This window comes from Poecilia reticulata, linkage group LG10, assembly GCF_000633615.1.
Source record: "Poecilia reticulata strain Guanapo linkage group LG10, Guppy_female_1.0+MT, whole genome shotgun sequence".
Lineage (NCBI taxonomy): Eukaryota > Metazoa > Chordata > Actinopteri > Cyprinodontiformes > Poeciliidae > Poecilia > Poecilia reticulata.
Window position 1 is genome coordinate 23,413,641 of NC_024340.1, and position 14,959 is coordinate 23,428,599.

The 14,959-nt window shown below is 39.9% G+C and overlaps 2 protein-coding genes across 3 annotated transcripts; both read left to right on the forward strand.

The window, feature by feature from the left end:
* The first annotated feature begins 4,641 nt into the window (after positions 1 to 4,641).
* On the forward strand, positions 4,642 to 8,532 carry smtnl1 (smoothelin-like 1). The gene is made up of 5 exons (XM_008420302.2): positions 4,642 to 4,890; positions 6,649 to 7,238; positions 7,340 to 7,454; positions 7,557 to 7,708; positions 7,893 to 8,532. Exons 1-5 carry the CDS (start codon positions 4,822 to 4,824, stop codon positions 8,251 to 8,253), a joined length of 1,287 nt encoding a protein of 428 aa, XP_008418524.1. The 5' UTR covers positions 4,642 to 4,821; the 3' UTR covers positions 8,254 to 8,532.
* Positions 8,533 to 9,451: 919 nt separating this feature from the next.
* LOC103471356 (oocyte zinc finger protein XlCOF7.1-like) lies at positions 9,452 to 12,993 on the forward strand. 2 transcript variants are annotated; one of them, XM_008420301.2, is made up of 4 exons: positions 9,452 to 9,959; positions 10,935 to 11,032; positions 11,109 to 11,184; positions 11,278 to 12,993. In XM_008420301.2, the coding sequence occupies exons 1-4, from the start codon at positions 9,659 to 9,661 to the stop codon at positions 12,063 to 12,065; spliced, it is 1,263 nt and encodes a 420-aa protein (XP_008418523.1). In that variant the 5' UTR covers positions 9,452 to 9,658; the 3' UTR covers positions 12,066 to 12,993. The 2 variants fall into 2 exon arrangements, with proteins under 2 accessions (XP_008418523.1, XP_008418522.1); XM_008420300.2 differs by having other exon boundaries at positions 9,453 to 9,959; positions 10,932 to 11,032.
* Positions 12,994 to 14,959: the final 1,966 nt, after the last annotated feature.

The following is a 14,959-nucleotide window of genomic DNA, read 5'->3' on the forward strand; positions in this document are numbered from 1 at the left end:
ATCCAACCGAAGAAAATGGATTCACAGAACCAACCGTGCACAACAAGTATTAAACGTTTTCTGAACAAAAGACATGAAATCCTGCTTTCAGACAGAAAAATTTAAAGAGTGGCCAAGTCAAAATGCCGATCTAATTAGATTTCTTATCTTTATACCCCTCCATTGCAATGCAACTGAATTTAAGAGATTTTTTTCAATTGGAATGGGCACAATGTTCTGTTTTTGTGCGCAAAGGCAGCATACACGTCTCAAAAAAAATGGAAACGTGTTGTATAAAGTACTTTCCCAGATATTTTTCCCCCAAATAGATCAAAACCATTTGCTGTTTAATTACTTGTGCACCCGTTGGTTTTAAACTATCCCACAAGATCCCAATGAAATACTCTGAAGTTTGTGGTTGAGGGATGACAAAATATAGAAAATGTAAAGGGGTATCAATGCTTCAGCGACATACTGTTAGATTACCACACCATTGTTTCTGCGTCAAGATCTAGAGTGAAGCTCAAAGGTCAGAGCTCCTTTTCTTGCAAACTTGAAGAAACCTAATTGTTACAAATTGATCAGCTTCTTGCATGAGCAGATAAAACTGACATGTCTGCATGGAAATATTTTGACACTTTGTCCTACCTTAATCTTTAGCTCAATTCACCATCCAGCTCCTGTTTTCATCTCGTGGGAAAACGTGGTGCTAAGCAGCAGCAACAGTGAGAAAGTTTGGAGGTCATGCACCGCCTATTATCTTCAGATGAACTTTGAAATATTTTCACACAGACTGAAGGTTGCGGATTTTAACCCCCCATCACTGATAAACGATGCCTCAGGGCTCCACACCGTAAAAAAAAATAAAAAAATCGCAAATCAAGTGTTTTAAAATGACAGGACAGGGTTGAAAACATTTAGTTTTAAAATGAGTAGGGTTTGACGAAGGCAATTTTAATCAAATGTTTAGTACTTGCTGGCAGACAGCACTGTTCTGATGCTGATATCAGCAGGTGATGAGGTGCGATTGTGCATCAAGATCCCATAGCGTTGAATATTTTCATTCCTCCTTATGGAGTCATTGCACGGCAGAATCACTTACGTGACGTGTTGAGATCCCCTACAGCGACCTCATTGTCCATGACTGTTTTGTCGCTGGAACCAGACAGGAAAAACCCCTCGCATTAGGTGGGCGAGGCGCACAAGGGTTTCCAAGCATCTCCAGGGTCCAAAATACCCAGAGAGGAACCATGGGGCAAACCGGTCCCGGTTTTTTTTGTTTTTTTTTAATTCAGGTCTATCGAGAGCATAAATTATGTAGTCGCCAACCAGAAATAAAGGTTTTGTACGGAGCCCATAAAAGGACATGGTGCAGAAAGGGGGAAAAAAAACCCCTCTTCCGCCACCGTGTGACCGTTTAGGCATTGCATCATTTAATACAATCAGTACCCTGACCGGGCCATTACTAATATAATCGCCGCACAGTATGATAGCCCGAGTCATCCTTTGTCCATGTGTGGATTGAGTTATTTTGTCTCAGTCAGTTCCCCTCATTTTGGAAAACCCTTGCCAAAATTGCAGTTCAAGTGACCTTTATTAAATTGAATACACAAATTTTAGCCATCTCATACATTTTATTGCAATTTGATCTGTCAGACAACCTGTTAAAGAGAAAAAAAAGGTGATTAGACAACATTATGATAGTTTTTCCCACAGCAAATCTTTATACACACCATCAAGTACGTATCAAGTACTGGTAGTTCCCAAGCTCAGCTTTATTCACAACATTAGAAGTTTCTTCAGACTGAAGGGTTGGTACAGAGGGTGCTGGGAAGGAGTGGTGGCCCAACAATGCTCAAGCCTGTTTGTGTGTATCATAATTACCATCTAATATGCAAAGTCTATAACGCAACATATATATTTTAATACAAAAGAGATGAAATTTGCAAACCTGAACAATCGCAAATAATATTCACAATATTCAATTGTAGGAACTGTGACATTTAACATTGCATAAAAGTGCATAAAATTGGAAATTAGCTAAACGTATCTGATATAACTAATGAGCAAAATAAGTAAGTGGTCCCAGAAAGAGACACGTTTGGTTGTTTTGATTTAAGAGGTTTTTATTGCTCTGCTTTTTAATGTAAAACAAAATAATAATAAAAAAAAGAACTGACTACATTGTGCTGTTAACTATCAAACACTTAATTAAACAAATTTAGATTTGTACTGAGACCACCAGGCCAACAGAAAATTAAATCTACTCCATTTGATGGTCACCAGAGTTTAGTCTCAACAAGACCATACAGTTTAGATATGGGCTGATAGCTGTTTAGATCTTCAGCCAACAAAAATGGACTGAGAAAATGTGTACAAAATCTTTAAATGTACTGATCAAGCTTCATGACTAAAGCATTGGTAGCTCTTTTCCCTGTCTGAAAATCAATTGGGCTCCCTGGTTGAACCATTTCAACCATTACATTTCAGTTCCAAAAAGGAACTGAAATGTAAATACTTTTACTATCCAAATTTCCCTCTAGCATCATTGCCCCAACTACTGAACTGAAGTGTAGACAGGAGATTTGCTGTGTTTTGGTCCCCATTGTTGAGAGTCAGTCATCATCAGCTGTGTGTTGTTAGGCTTTGATTGGCCCCTGGCAATATTTATAAACCATTACCTTCGTCTTTGGCATCACAGCAGTTGTTCAACATGGTGACTGCACAGGTCTTTCTGAGGTAGGTTGAAAGCCCATCTCCTTGCTAGCACAAAAATAGTAAGGGTTGTGGTATGTCTTACTGGTTAAAAGTAAAGTCTTCTAAATATTTAATATGTTTCAGGGTGTCTCTCTTTGCCTTGCTGCTTGTGGCTGTTCATGGCTCTCCAGTAAAAGGTGAGGTTATTAAACCATGGAGAGGGGGGACACATGTAATTGAACTTGTTTCTGAATCTTGTTCTTCACACAGGTTCAAAATCCCAAAGCCAGGGTAGACCCAGTGACTCAAGTGCTGATAATGTTGGCTCTCACCAGGGATCTGCCACTGGCTACTCTGCACCTGTATTTTACAGCACATATGGAGGTGTTTCTAAGCCAGTGGGTCAATATCTAGGTTCACCCCAGTATGTTCATGCAGGATATACCACTGGTTTTGGCTTTGTGCCTGTTCAAGCAAGATCTGTTGCGGGATACGTCACTGGTGCTTCTGCATCTCTTCCTGTTGGCTCTGTTGTGCCTGGTCAAGCAAGATCTGTTGCAGGATATGTCACTGGTGCTTCTGTGCCTCTTCCTGTTGGTTCCTTTGTGCCTCTTCAAGCAGGATATGCTGCCATTCCTCCACAGGCTGGAACTTGGGCTAACTTGCCTGGTAAGTTCCTGAAACGTGTAACCAAACTTCTTCTGGGCTTGCAACAGATGTTGAACACCAACCTGAAACCTTGCCATCTCTCCAGAGATGGAGTGGGTTGTTGCACCTCAAGCCTTTGAGGAAACCACAACAAACACCCAGGCTTGAGCATTGTTGGATCACCACTCCCTCCAGCACCCTCTACACCGACCCTTCAGTCTGGAGAAACGTCTAATGTTAAGGAGGCTGAGCTTGGGAACTACCAGCAGCAAACTGAGGCGTTTGGTTACCCATCTGACCGTGCGGGGCCTGGTCTTCCACCTGTTACTCTGCCAGCTTCTGGTGTGGGTGGCTTGTTGGGCTTCCCTTTTCCTTACCCCTTTCCCTACCCTTACCCTGGTTTTGACTACAGGCTCCTGTATGGACTGTACCCTCCTGGCATCTGCAAAAACTATGAGAAGGGCAAAGACTACCAGACCACCCACTATCTGAAAGAACATGGCTCTGATGTTCCACAGAACCCTGGCTCTCAGCAGCAGCAGAGGCTCCAAGATGCCCCTTTAAGGTCTTGGTAATAAATATGACAAAGGTGGGTTGACAGTTGTAACATACTAATGTATCTTGCCATTGGCTTAACTGGATTTTCTCTTGTAGATGGCGTCTTAAGGATGTACTACATCTTTTAATAAACTTTTCCTCCAATATCTTGTCAGAGTATTGCACAAAATTAAGTGTCTATTTAAAACATGAGAGGCAAACTACAAAGTGTGAAGTTGACAGCCCATGGTACTGTCTGCTACTGTGGGACTTGAGTGGGTGAGATGCTTGTTGGAACAAAGTTCTCTAAGAACTGTAGCAGCTCCTGCAAACGTCTCCCAATCTTGTCTGAAAGGTTTGTCGTGGGTTCGCTGCTGGAATGTTTAAGTAGAGTGCTGCACACATAACTGGAGCAAAATCTACTTGCTAAATTACGGCTATAGCTTGGTTCTTTAGAGGGTCCAGCTTAAGCATATTGCAAGTGTTTTGCTGATGATGATTCCATCTAGGTTTTTCATTGTCACCATGATGTAATTAACTCAAAGTTAAGGTTAAACACTTTCATCACAGAACTGCTTATGCACAAATGAAACCTATCTAGAGAGAACTTGTACATTAAATGGGTTTGCTGCTTGTGGATCTGTGTACATTTGTGGTTTCCACAGCAGAGGCAGCTGTCAGGCCAGTAGGACTGGGCCTATGGCTCTATTTTAGGAACCCGTGTTCAAAAGGTCAGATAAAGAATAGGAATCCTCACAAAGCAGGGGGAGGGGGATATTGGCTAAAAGGGGGTGAAGGCATATAACCACAAACGCATCTCTGCTACAGAGCAGTGTTGCCTGAGAGGGTGAAGCAGAAACTGAGACGAATAAGTAACATGATCTAAACTTGTTAGATTTAGAGGAAAGTAAAGGGGAAACAAACTTGATAAAGTAGACAAACTGCTTTTATTTTGGTATCATGGATGAAGAACCACCAAACCAAGAGAAGGAAATGACCTGCCAGTCAGACACCACCAACAATAACCAGGTCAGTTTTGTGCTTTGCTTCACATGTTAGTGATTTGTATGAAAGATGACGGCGCAAATTTGGTGATTGGCATTTTAGAGTCCATACAGGGATCGTTCAACCGGCGCATTTGTGGCCACAGCAGGTGTCGTGAATCCGTGATTCTGGCTGCATATGTCGCATTGCACCTGTTCTAACTCTTTACTGAATGACTCATTTGTTATACAGGGTGATGCACACTGAGCGTACTCGCTCACTGGGGCTTCCTATTCCCGATGACTCTGTGCTGGGAAACCTGCCCCGATGTAAATGTTGTGGGAGGTCATTAAAAGACGGGGCAAAGATTCAGATCAGGCAACACTAAAAGTTCAAAAATTAGGATTTTATATTTACTCTTATTTAGAAGTTTCATATGTACATTGGTGGTGTACATTATGAGGTGGTTTAAAACTATTTTTGGTTAAGATTGACCAAAGTGCTACATAGACGATGAAAGTTATTAAACATTTAACAAAAAATGGATGTTTGAACCCAGTGAAAATAAAATATGCCGTCTGAATCTTGGATAACGCATCGAATGCCTTGTTTCGTCCCTTTATGTGCGCTCTGCAATAAACTGTTACATCTGAGTTTATCAAAACAATTTATATGGGATCCTTGAACTTTAACCTATTAAATGGAAAACTTTGTGTGAATTTATTTCACTGAATTCATGAAAAATATAATTTGACAGATGAAGTAGGAAAAGTACCACAGCTTCCATCCCAAAATGTTGCCTTCAGAGGAATAGAAAGTGGTTAGGATGTCTAACAACAACCAAGGAACTGACCGGAAAACGCAGGAACACCTTCGTCTTTGCGTAATTTGAAGATCACCATGGACTGAGAGCATAAAAGCTAAGAAAGAAGCAGTTTCTCCAAAATGAACACTGTTGAGATCAACTAAATTATGCAGCTGCCCACGTGGATAAGTCGGATCTTTACAGGAAATGTTTATGGTCAGAAGAGACAAAGACTGGGAAATGCAGCTACAGAAATCATGTTTGGGGGGTGGCTTTTACACCTAAATACTGGATCAGCTGTCATGTGTTATGACAAGGCTCTGCTCCAGTGCCAGTGGTACATTTCCATTGCACAAAGTAGAGTGCTATTCAGGAAGTACTACTCCTAAATTCCTTAAATTGATCTTACATATACAGCTACATGACTGAAACACAGGTGTTGTCGCAGTACAATGATCCTGCGTCAACACCTTGACGCAGGATCGAGGTGTATAATCAATCATTATACTAGATTAGTATAATGATCCTAATCAAAACTACTTTTGAATGTAAATTAGCTGACCAAAAACCACATTAAAAATGTTATGTTTCCTTAAAAACTGGGACAATGGCAGGCAGCCAATCCTGCCAGATGGTAGAATCCATCCAACAAGTTTCTACCAAGTAGAAACATGTTGGATGAATTGTGTACCAAGCTTCTTACACAATTCAGTCAGAATTGTGTAAGAAGCTTGTTGATAGAAAAATGGTGTGAATTCTCAGCAACAAAATGAGATTCATTTCTCCAAGTTTTTCAGGGTTGTATGTATAAAATAAAATCTATGTGGATAATTTTGGCCTCCTCTGGTTTCACCATAAATTTTAAGTTTTGTGTCCATTTCTTTTTTATTTATTAAAGTTGTTTGTTGCGTGACTTTGAAATATAGCTTAAATAAGGGAGGGCATAATTAATGACATTCACTTTGATACAGTGTTGTATTTCCTGTCTTGTTGTCCAGCTTGACAAGCCAGCGCTGGATGACGGGTGTAAAGACTCAGAGGACACCACAGAAGGTCAAAGGGTAACTGGTGTTGTAGAGAGCAAGGAGGCAGAAAAAGCACAAGATAAGGCTAATGCTGAAGATAACAACATGGAGGATGTCTCTCAGTGTGATGAAGAGGGAGGACAAGATAAAGAGAATAGGTCCACAGCTGATGAGGTGAAGGAAGCTGAATTAACAGAGAAACAAGATGGGAAAGAAGATGTGGAGAATAGTGACAAGAAAGAAGAGCAGGTGGATGAGATGCACAATCAAGAAGGTGGGAACATCACAGAGGAGATCAAGGACAAGGAGGGAGTAAAGGTAAAAAACCAAGGAGAAGATGTGAAAAACAACGAACCAAAAGAAAGTGAGCAGGACAAACATACAAAACAGGAAGAAAAAGTGGTGGCCGACAAAGGAAAGGCAAAGGAGACAGAAAAACAAGTGAAGCCTAAAAGAAAGGGGGCCTCTTCCTCCTCCATCTCTCGACCAAGAGCCTCTGCACGTTCCATTAGAGCGTCCAATAGAAATGACATTATTGCTAAGTTTCAACAAGGTGCTCCAGAGTGAGTAACAGCCGAAATATCTATAAACTTTTATGGTACATTAAAATGAGATTCCAAAAAGCTTGAGGAAATTGCATTTTCTTTCTCCTTTTTGTTTGTAGGACACCAATAGCTCGCAATTTCAAAATTCAGAAGTCTACTACAGCGATGGCAACTGGAGCTTCAATCAAACAGAAGATTCTTCAGTGGTGCCGCAACAAGACACGCAAATATGAGGCAAATTCAACATGTCGAACCCGTCAAAAACCCATCAGATTCAGGTCATGATGTCAGTGCCAAGAAGAAGATATTACCTATACTCTTCTTTGATCCCTGTAGGGTGTAAACATTGAAAACTTCTCCTCGTCCTGGAGTGATGGGCTGGCGTTCTGTGCTCTAATCCATCGCTTCTTCCCGGAAGCTTTCGACTACAGCTCACTGAAACCACAGGAGAGGGAGAAAAACTTCACTTTGGCCTTCCAAACAGCAGAGTAAAGACTTGTTTCATTTTAGACATATTAACAATTAAATACCACATTTAAAGACCTTTAAATTCAGGGTGGTTGAGATATATAATGGGACCAGATAGTTCCCATTAAAATCTGTAGAAACAAAGATGTTTCTCTGACCTTTGTGGCTCATCAGATTTCTCTCTCTGCTGCCTTCTCCCTCCAGGTCCCTGGCTGACTGCTGCCCTCTACTGGAAGTGGCTGACATGATCATGATGGGAAATCACCCAGACCCGATGTGTGTGTTCACATATGTGCAGTCCCTCTGCCACAGCCTCTCTAAAATAGAGAAAGAGAGGAAGGATAAGGAGGAAAAGGAGAAGGCTGGAACCGAAAAAGAGGAGAAAGAGGAAGATAGTGAAGCAGCAGGAGAGAAATTATGTGCTGACTGTGAGAAAATGGAGAACCAAGAGGAGAAACTGGAAGAGGACAAAGAAGCAGAAAAGGGAAATGAAGAGGAGGAAGATTGCCCAACGAGGCGTCAGGATGAAGATGCTGAGGGAGTTTTGGTTGAGGCACAGACTTAGAACAACACTGACAGAAAACAAAAGACTGAAAAGACCAAAGATTACTGTTGTTGTTGATGACTTAGTTCAGTGCTGCATATAACTGTCTCAACTCAGATGCTAGTTGTTTAATGTTCCAAATATATGGAAATTTTTTTTGTCTCTCGTGCTGTGTTTATCACTTTATTTTAATCACACTCCAAAAAAGATAAATTCTTCCCATAAATGTGTGTAAATAAAAAAAGTATAATGAAATGACTGATGGAAGTATCACATAGAAATCGTTGAATGAAAATTAAAGATGCATTGGTGGATTTGTTACTGAAAGAACAAACAAGCATAACAATAACCGTAACATTAATGTTTTTTAGTTTAGCTTATACAAACAAATACATGCTGTTAATGAAGCATGTTCAGTAATGGCTTTTAACAATATGATTTTCTGCTCAGAGCAGTTCAGTATAGGAGAGAGTGTAAGCATAAATTCCAGCATTTTGTAGGGGTCTGCTGCCCTATTGAGGAGTAAATGAAAGTTAAAATTGATTCAGTGATGAATTATGTATTTTCCTCCAGTTGTTGTCAATAGCAATGCCAACAATGGCAGCTAGATCTTTATACATTTCCTCCTCCTGAATGTCTTCTATGTACAACACTTTTCTACATATTGTTGATGGAGTGTTTTCACAATTTTCTGAGACTGCTCTACTGTACAAGTAAGTACCATTGCCTAAACGTCTATGCTAATTTGTTCAAACATTTTGTGCAGAATTGCATTACATTTTGACCTGCTGGAGGATTTTGAAGATTTTTCGTATTTTGATTAGTTGGTAGGCGGTGGGGGCTTACCCGAGGGGCACTCATGCAAATTTAGCCACCTACTATTACCATATTGGTATTGTGTTGGACTTTAAAGATTGCATTTAATCACATCTAGTATTAAATCGAAAATACAGTGGGTTGGTCAAACATTAACTGCATTAATCTACTTTTGTCAGTGGATCTTTAAATTATAGTTTGAAATGTGATATAAATTAGCTTTTTTTTTTCATTAGGATCCCCTTAATGTCAAACATGAACACAATTTATAGACTGACCATATCTGGACTGAATGTTTTACAGAACACTGAATACCTAAATATTAATAAATAAAAACGTATGAAGGCTGAAACCTTTCAGTAAAAAAAGAGGATATGTTTAACAGAAAACCTAAGGTCCGAGTGCATATCTGACAAAGTTTTCATAATTTCCACTAATCCAACAAAAACTTTTGAACCAACAATAAGGAGCTGCGTCTTCTATCTCAGCGTTACGGTAGTCGCCCTCTTTACTACCCGGAAGGAAGACTGTTGTGTAGTTCGTTTTCAGGGCTAACACACATAGACCGAGACCCTGCGGTGTTGTTTTCCAACATACTTCCCTGTAAAACATGTCCGCAGACATGCCAGCGGCGCTCGGCAGCCTCAACATGGAGTCGCAGCTTCTGTCCATCATGAACGTGTTGGTGAAAGCTGCCGTAGCGGAGATCGTACAGCTATTCTCGGAGAGCTCCGAGTCTATGCGGCTGCATCTCAGCCAGAGTCTGAGGGAGAACGAAAACCTGAGGACGAGGATGAAGGTGATGAGGAGTGAGCTGTTTTCCCTGAAGCTCCAAACCAGGACGAACCGACCGGCCAGCCGCTTCTCTGCCTTCAGGGGCAATGTAACCAAACCTCGGCCAAAACTGCAGGGTAACCACCTTCCTTTTTTTAAGCACTACTTTTACTCTAATAACAATAAAAAGACGCCCCACACGTGGAGAGCACTACGTTGTTACCAACAGGGCCGGTCCCACGATTGTTTTGGGGCTACAAGATTTCGGGGGCCCAATTTCATTTTTTAAATTTTTTTATTTGCAAGCCCTGTCCTTGGTTAGGCTTTTCGAAGTTAACATTTAATAATAATACAAATAAAATTACAGCAAAAGAAGACTTTAATACATTCAAAAGTTAACATGTGGAGCTATAATTACAAAGAAACATATTCAGATAAGATAAGTGAAGAAATAAACAAAGAAACTACAAAATAGCAATCCATAAGAGGTGCTACAACTTTAAATGTTCAGATATTTATCTTTGTTTGAGCCATTTTAACATGACATTTAAAAGCAGTTATCTTTTAGAGGAGATATATCACTAGCCTTGAGAGTCTGAATGCATGATACTTAGGTTATTAGCTATTATTTATTGAATATAATAATATCTGCTATTACAAAGAACAGTGACATTGCAATAAGAATATATGTTCAACATATGCTAAGAAAGACCTAAAATGCAATGTTGCCTATTTATATTATACATCAGATATTTTTTTTGTTCTGGACTTATAGTGATTGAAGAAAGAAAATATGTATTCTTTGTGTCAGTTTATTGTCGGAACCAGAAGGAGGATATCAACATAATTTCCCTTTTTTATTCACATCTTATTTTGTATCGGCCTCTAGTATTGCTTTAACCTGAACTGACCACCAGAGGTTGACTTTGTACCAGGGTCATTCTGCATTGGTGCTGTGCCTGTCACAACAAAGTACATTTGAAGAGCCTTCTTGAACGAAAGAAGACTTTGCCTCATTAATCTTTGTGGTGTTTTTCCTCACAGTTCTGAACACTAATGTTCATCTATACCAACTGCTGTTTTTGAGCATAAACTTTCTCCTTTCTCAGCAGGGTTTATGAAGCCAGCACAGGGTGATAAAACAGTTCTTGAAACTGCTTCCACCTCTGTCACCCAAACCAAGTCGTCTTCCTCCGCTGTCCAAGTGCAGGTGAATATAGTTTTATGTTGTTGTGAGTCTGTTTGACGTGTTGATTTGCTCAGGTTTCTGCCTGATTGTTTGCCAGTGTGCAGATGTGGACAGTCCAGAGGTCATTCTGATCAAAGATGAGGATGATGTTGTAGGATCTGCGCCTGACATTGGTGAGTCGGCTTCACCTGTTCTGTTTTGTTGGCAAGATAACGATAAATGTGTAATAAATAAACGTTGATGTTCCTTTTTATTTTTTTTTTTAGGTCAAAATAACTTTGGAGAGGATTGCATGCAGGGTGCAGGGAATCAGAGCTTAGACTCATCCGGCTCATCCTGCTTGATCAATAATAACAAGCAGCTGAGGATCATGAATGTTCACAGCGTGGGAGAGGCCCCTCTGCAGGAGGACGGCGACATCCTCTTCTCTGCCTCTGAACTTCAGGTTTTGAGCGTTCTGTCTGACCACAGCATCCCTCCGGAGACGATTCTTAATTTCACGAGTGGTGCGAATGGCCGTGCACCGGTAGGAGCGGTGCAGGAAAACCGTACTGAAGTGGTGAGAAACATTCAACACGAAAGGGATCCTCCCACTCGGAGAGCTTCAGCAGCAGGGAACCAAGCATTAAATTCCCCCGCGGTGGACGCAAATGGACAGCCCATCCACTTCTCTCAACAGCACAACGTCCTCCCCAACCCGATCAGCAAATCCCTGGACTGTGGCTTCTGCGGCGAGCGCTTCCACAGCCGCGAGGAACTTATCGTGCACCGCGCCGGCCACACCGGCGAGTCGCCCATACCTTGTTCCTTGTGCAGCAAGACTTTCGCGAACAAGACCACGCTGGCCATCCACATGCGGATTCACACGGGCGAGAAGCCGTACGCCTGCACGCAGTGCGGGAAGCGCTTCACGCAGAACGGCAGCCTCAAGATCCACCTGAGGACGCATTCTGGAGAGAAGCCGTTCTCGTGCAGCCAGTGCACCGCCAGCTTTAACAACCCGAGCAACCTGCGCAGACACATGATCACGCACAATTCCACTGTAGGGCTGTGATCTCAATTAAGTGGTCAGGATCCAGATTTTTTTATTTTCTTTTATGACTTCCTGGAATAACATTTTGTTTATCATAAGAAAGCAAACCGCAGCCGCACTGCAGTGTTTGTTGAGTCAGAGTTTAACATTTCCTGGCTTGCAGTGTGAGCAGTAGAAGAACTCCTGACTTGATCCCTGAAATGAAAACAAAACCAGAAATATGATCCAAGTATTCCAGAGCATTCCTTATAAGACATTTAACTTTACATTTTGTTCTTATGTTGCATATGCAAAGCTCTGGTGTTAAATGCCAAACTAACCATGCTGTTGGTTGAAGCTATGTAATTAATTGGAGAACCGTAAAAGCAGGATATTAATTTTAATGTTTCGACTTGATTCAGCCTAAGAAAAGCTGCTGTGAATGTCTTGGCAAGACGTTGCGTGAGCAATGATGTTTAAAATTCAATGATTCGGTTACTTTGCAGTCATGGGAAAAAGTTATGGTGTTGACACTAATTTAGAGATTAAATACAGTACAAATACAAAAGGGTATCTTGTATAGGTTGTAACGCATCACGTAAGACGTTAATAAAAAGTGGAACAAATACGGGGCCTGGTGCCTCAGCCTTCCGGTGTGTTGGTGGTTCTCTGTGCTCGGGTGAATCTCGGGTCTCGGTGTCCATGGCTGGATCTGCATCAGCGCAGCTGGGGGACCTTTGACTGTCGGTGGCTCTGATCTCCTCCATGTCTGCCTGGTGTCCTTGGGGACAGGTCTGTGGCTCCTCACACCGACGATTGTGAACATTCGGTAACACTTTAATTGAAGAGGTGTGCATAAGACTTGACTTTACATTGTCATGAACATGACAAAGCATCTGTCATGAACATGTAGGAGACTTCATGAATGTTTGACTGTTTTCATGAAGTGTTATTTGGTAAATAATTACACTTTCAGTGCAAAGTTGATTCTTTTAATTGACTTTTAATGTAACTTTGGATAAAAATGTAGTTATTTACCAAATAATTCTAAGTTATTGCAACTTTTAATCCATGTCTGCATTAAATGTGTCATTATTTACCGAAAGACGCTTCAACGTGTTACCCCACATTCTTACTGAGAAACCTTATACAGCCACACAAGTGCGTTAACACCCTCTCGCAAGTGTTTACTGATGCACTCTATATTGGGCCGCGGTTGCCACAAAATACATCGTGTTATAATTACTTTTACTGTACTTTTCAGTACAGTAATTGTACTGAACAGCATATTGTGCTTTTCAGTGACAATATGCAAATGTGGTTTGTCACTGTGGTTTCTCTCTTTCTGCGGGTGTTTTCCTGTGTTCCATTTATCATTCTTTCTTTCCTTTTCTTAAATCCATCTTCCTCTTTTAGGCCAGTGTCGAGCTAGCTCTGCGCTGTTGGTATTGCCATTGCGCATTCTTTCTGGCGCTTGCTCAACACTCCTGGACACCATAAAACCATTTTCTCTACAACAAAATCAATTGAAGACCCTTAAATGTTTATGTCCCCTGCAATATTGGTTGCAGATTTCCTTATGTATGAGCCCAGTATGTCACCAGTTGCTGCATGTTTTTTTCTTTCTTTTGGAGGGAACTACTGCTAACTCAAAATGACAAAGGCCTCCATCACATTTACCCCTTTTATAATGCAGTTAATTAACTAATTAGGTTGATACAATTATTTTATTTGTTCTCCTTTACGGTTTTATTCAAATTAACTGGTATTTTTAGCTATTGGGCAATGCAGTGATGTCATTTTGGCTATTTTTAAGCCAATAAAGTTCATTTAAATGAGAAAGTTTGATAACTAAATTGACCTTTTGCCGTAAAAACAGAAAGACCCATGTGTCACTGCCAAAACCTTTGATCATGACTGTATTCACATTAACAGTGTATTTACATGTGCTTTATTCCCAGCTATTTTAAAGTACTACTTAGTTATTGTGTTATGAATTTTGTTGATTGAAAACATTTTATTTTTAAATCTTGCATAAATCTTTTTCTAGTTTTTTTCTTTTGAATTTTTCTTCACGTCATTGTTTCAGTCATTTGAAGCATTTCTTGTTAATTGATTCTTGTTTGAATTTAGTTCAGAACATTGATGAAATTAATTGGTTTAAACTTTATAATTTTCAAGTATTTTAAAAACTGTTTTTTTTTTTTTTTGTAGTTACCAAAAAACATATTTCAGGTCAGAACACAAAGCTTGTTCTAAATTATTGGAAACATTTTGCCTCGGCAAATTTTATTGTTGATATACTAAAAGAGCTACAATACCAGAAATATGTGTTACTTGCCTTTTTTAAGATTTGGGGAGCATTATTATGTTTAAGTTTTAGATTCCAAACAATCATTTAAATTAACACTGACCTTAGAATAGATCTTAATTTACTTTATCGTATTTTATTATCAGTCAAATGAACTTTGTAGAACATTTCAACATAGCTTTGAGAAGTTCTTTTTCTTTCTTTCCAGAATTTATTTAAGAGCAATTTTAAAATTTAGAAAAGAATGACTGTTCTTATCTGGGAGCATTAGGTGAGCTGTATTTAAAGATCCTTTAACACATACTATGCATTTTGAAATAACTGTCTTGAGTTTTCATATATAGCACAATGAATTGTAAAAATAGACAAAGGAAGGGAACATTTCCTTTTTTTGTGATTGTGTGCAATTTTCATTTATAAACAATCTTCTACCAACTTTATTGCTCAATTTCCAAGTTTTTATACTTAACAGATAGTTTATGACTTGTTTTTTGTTTGATTTGCTCTTTAGTGTCGGATATTCTGTCATAAATAAACAATTTTCCACTCCGCACTGCCAGAGGACAGCACTATTGTAAATATTTCTTGTGTGTAATATTTCTCATTCTGATGAGCTTTGGGGGGG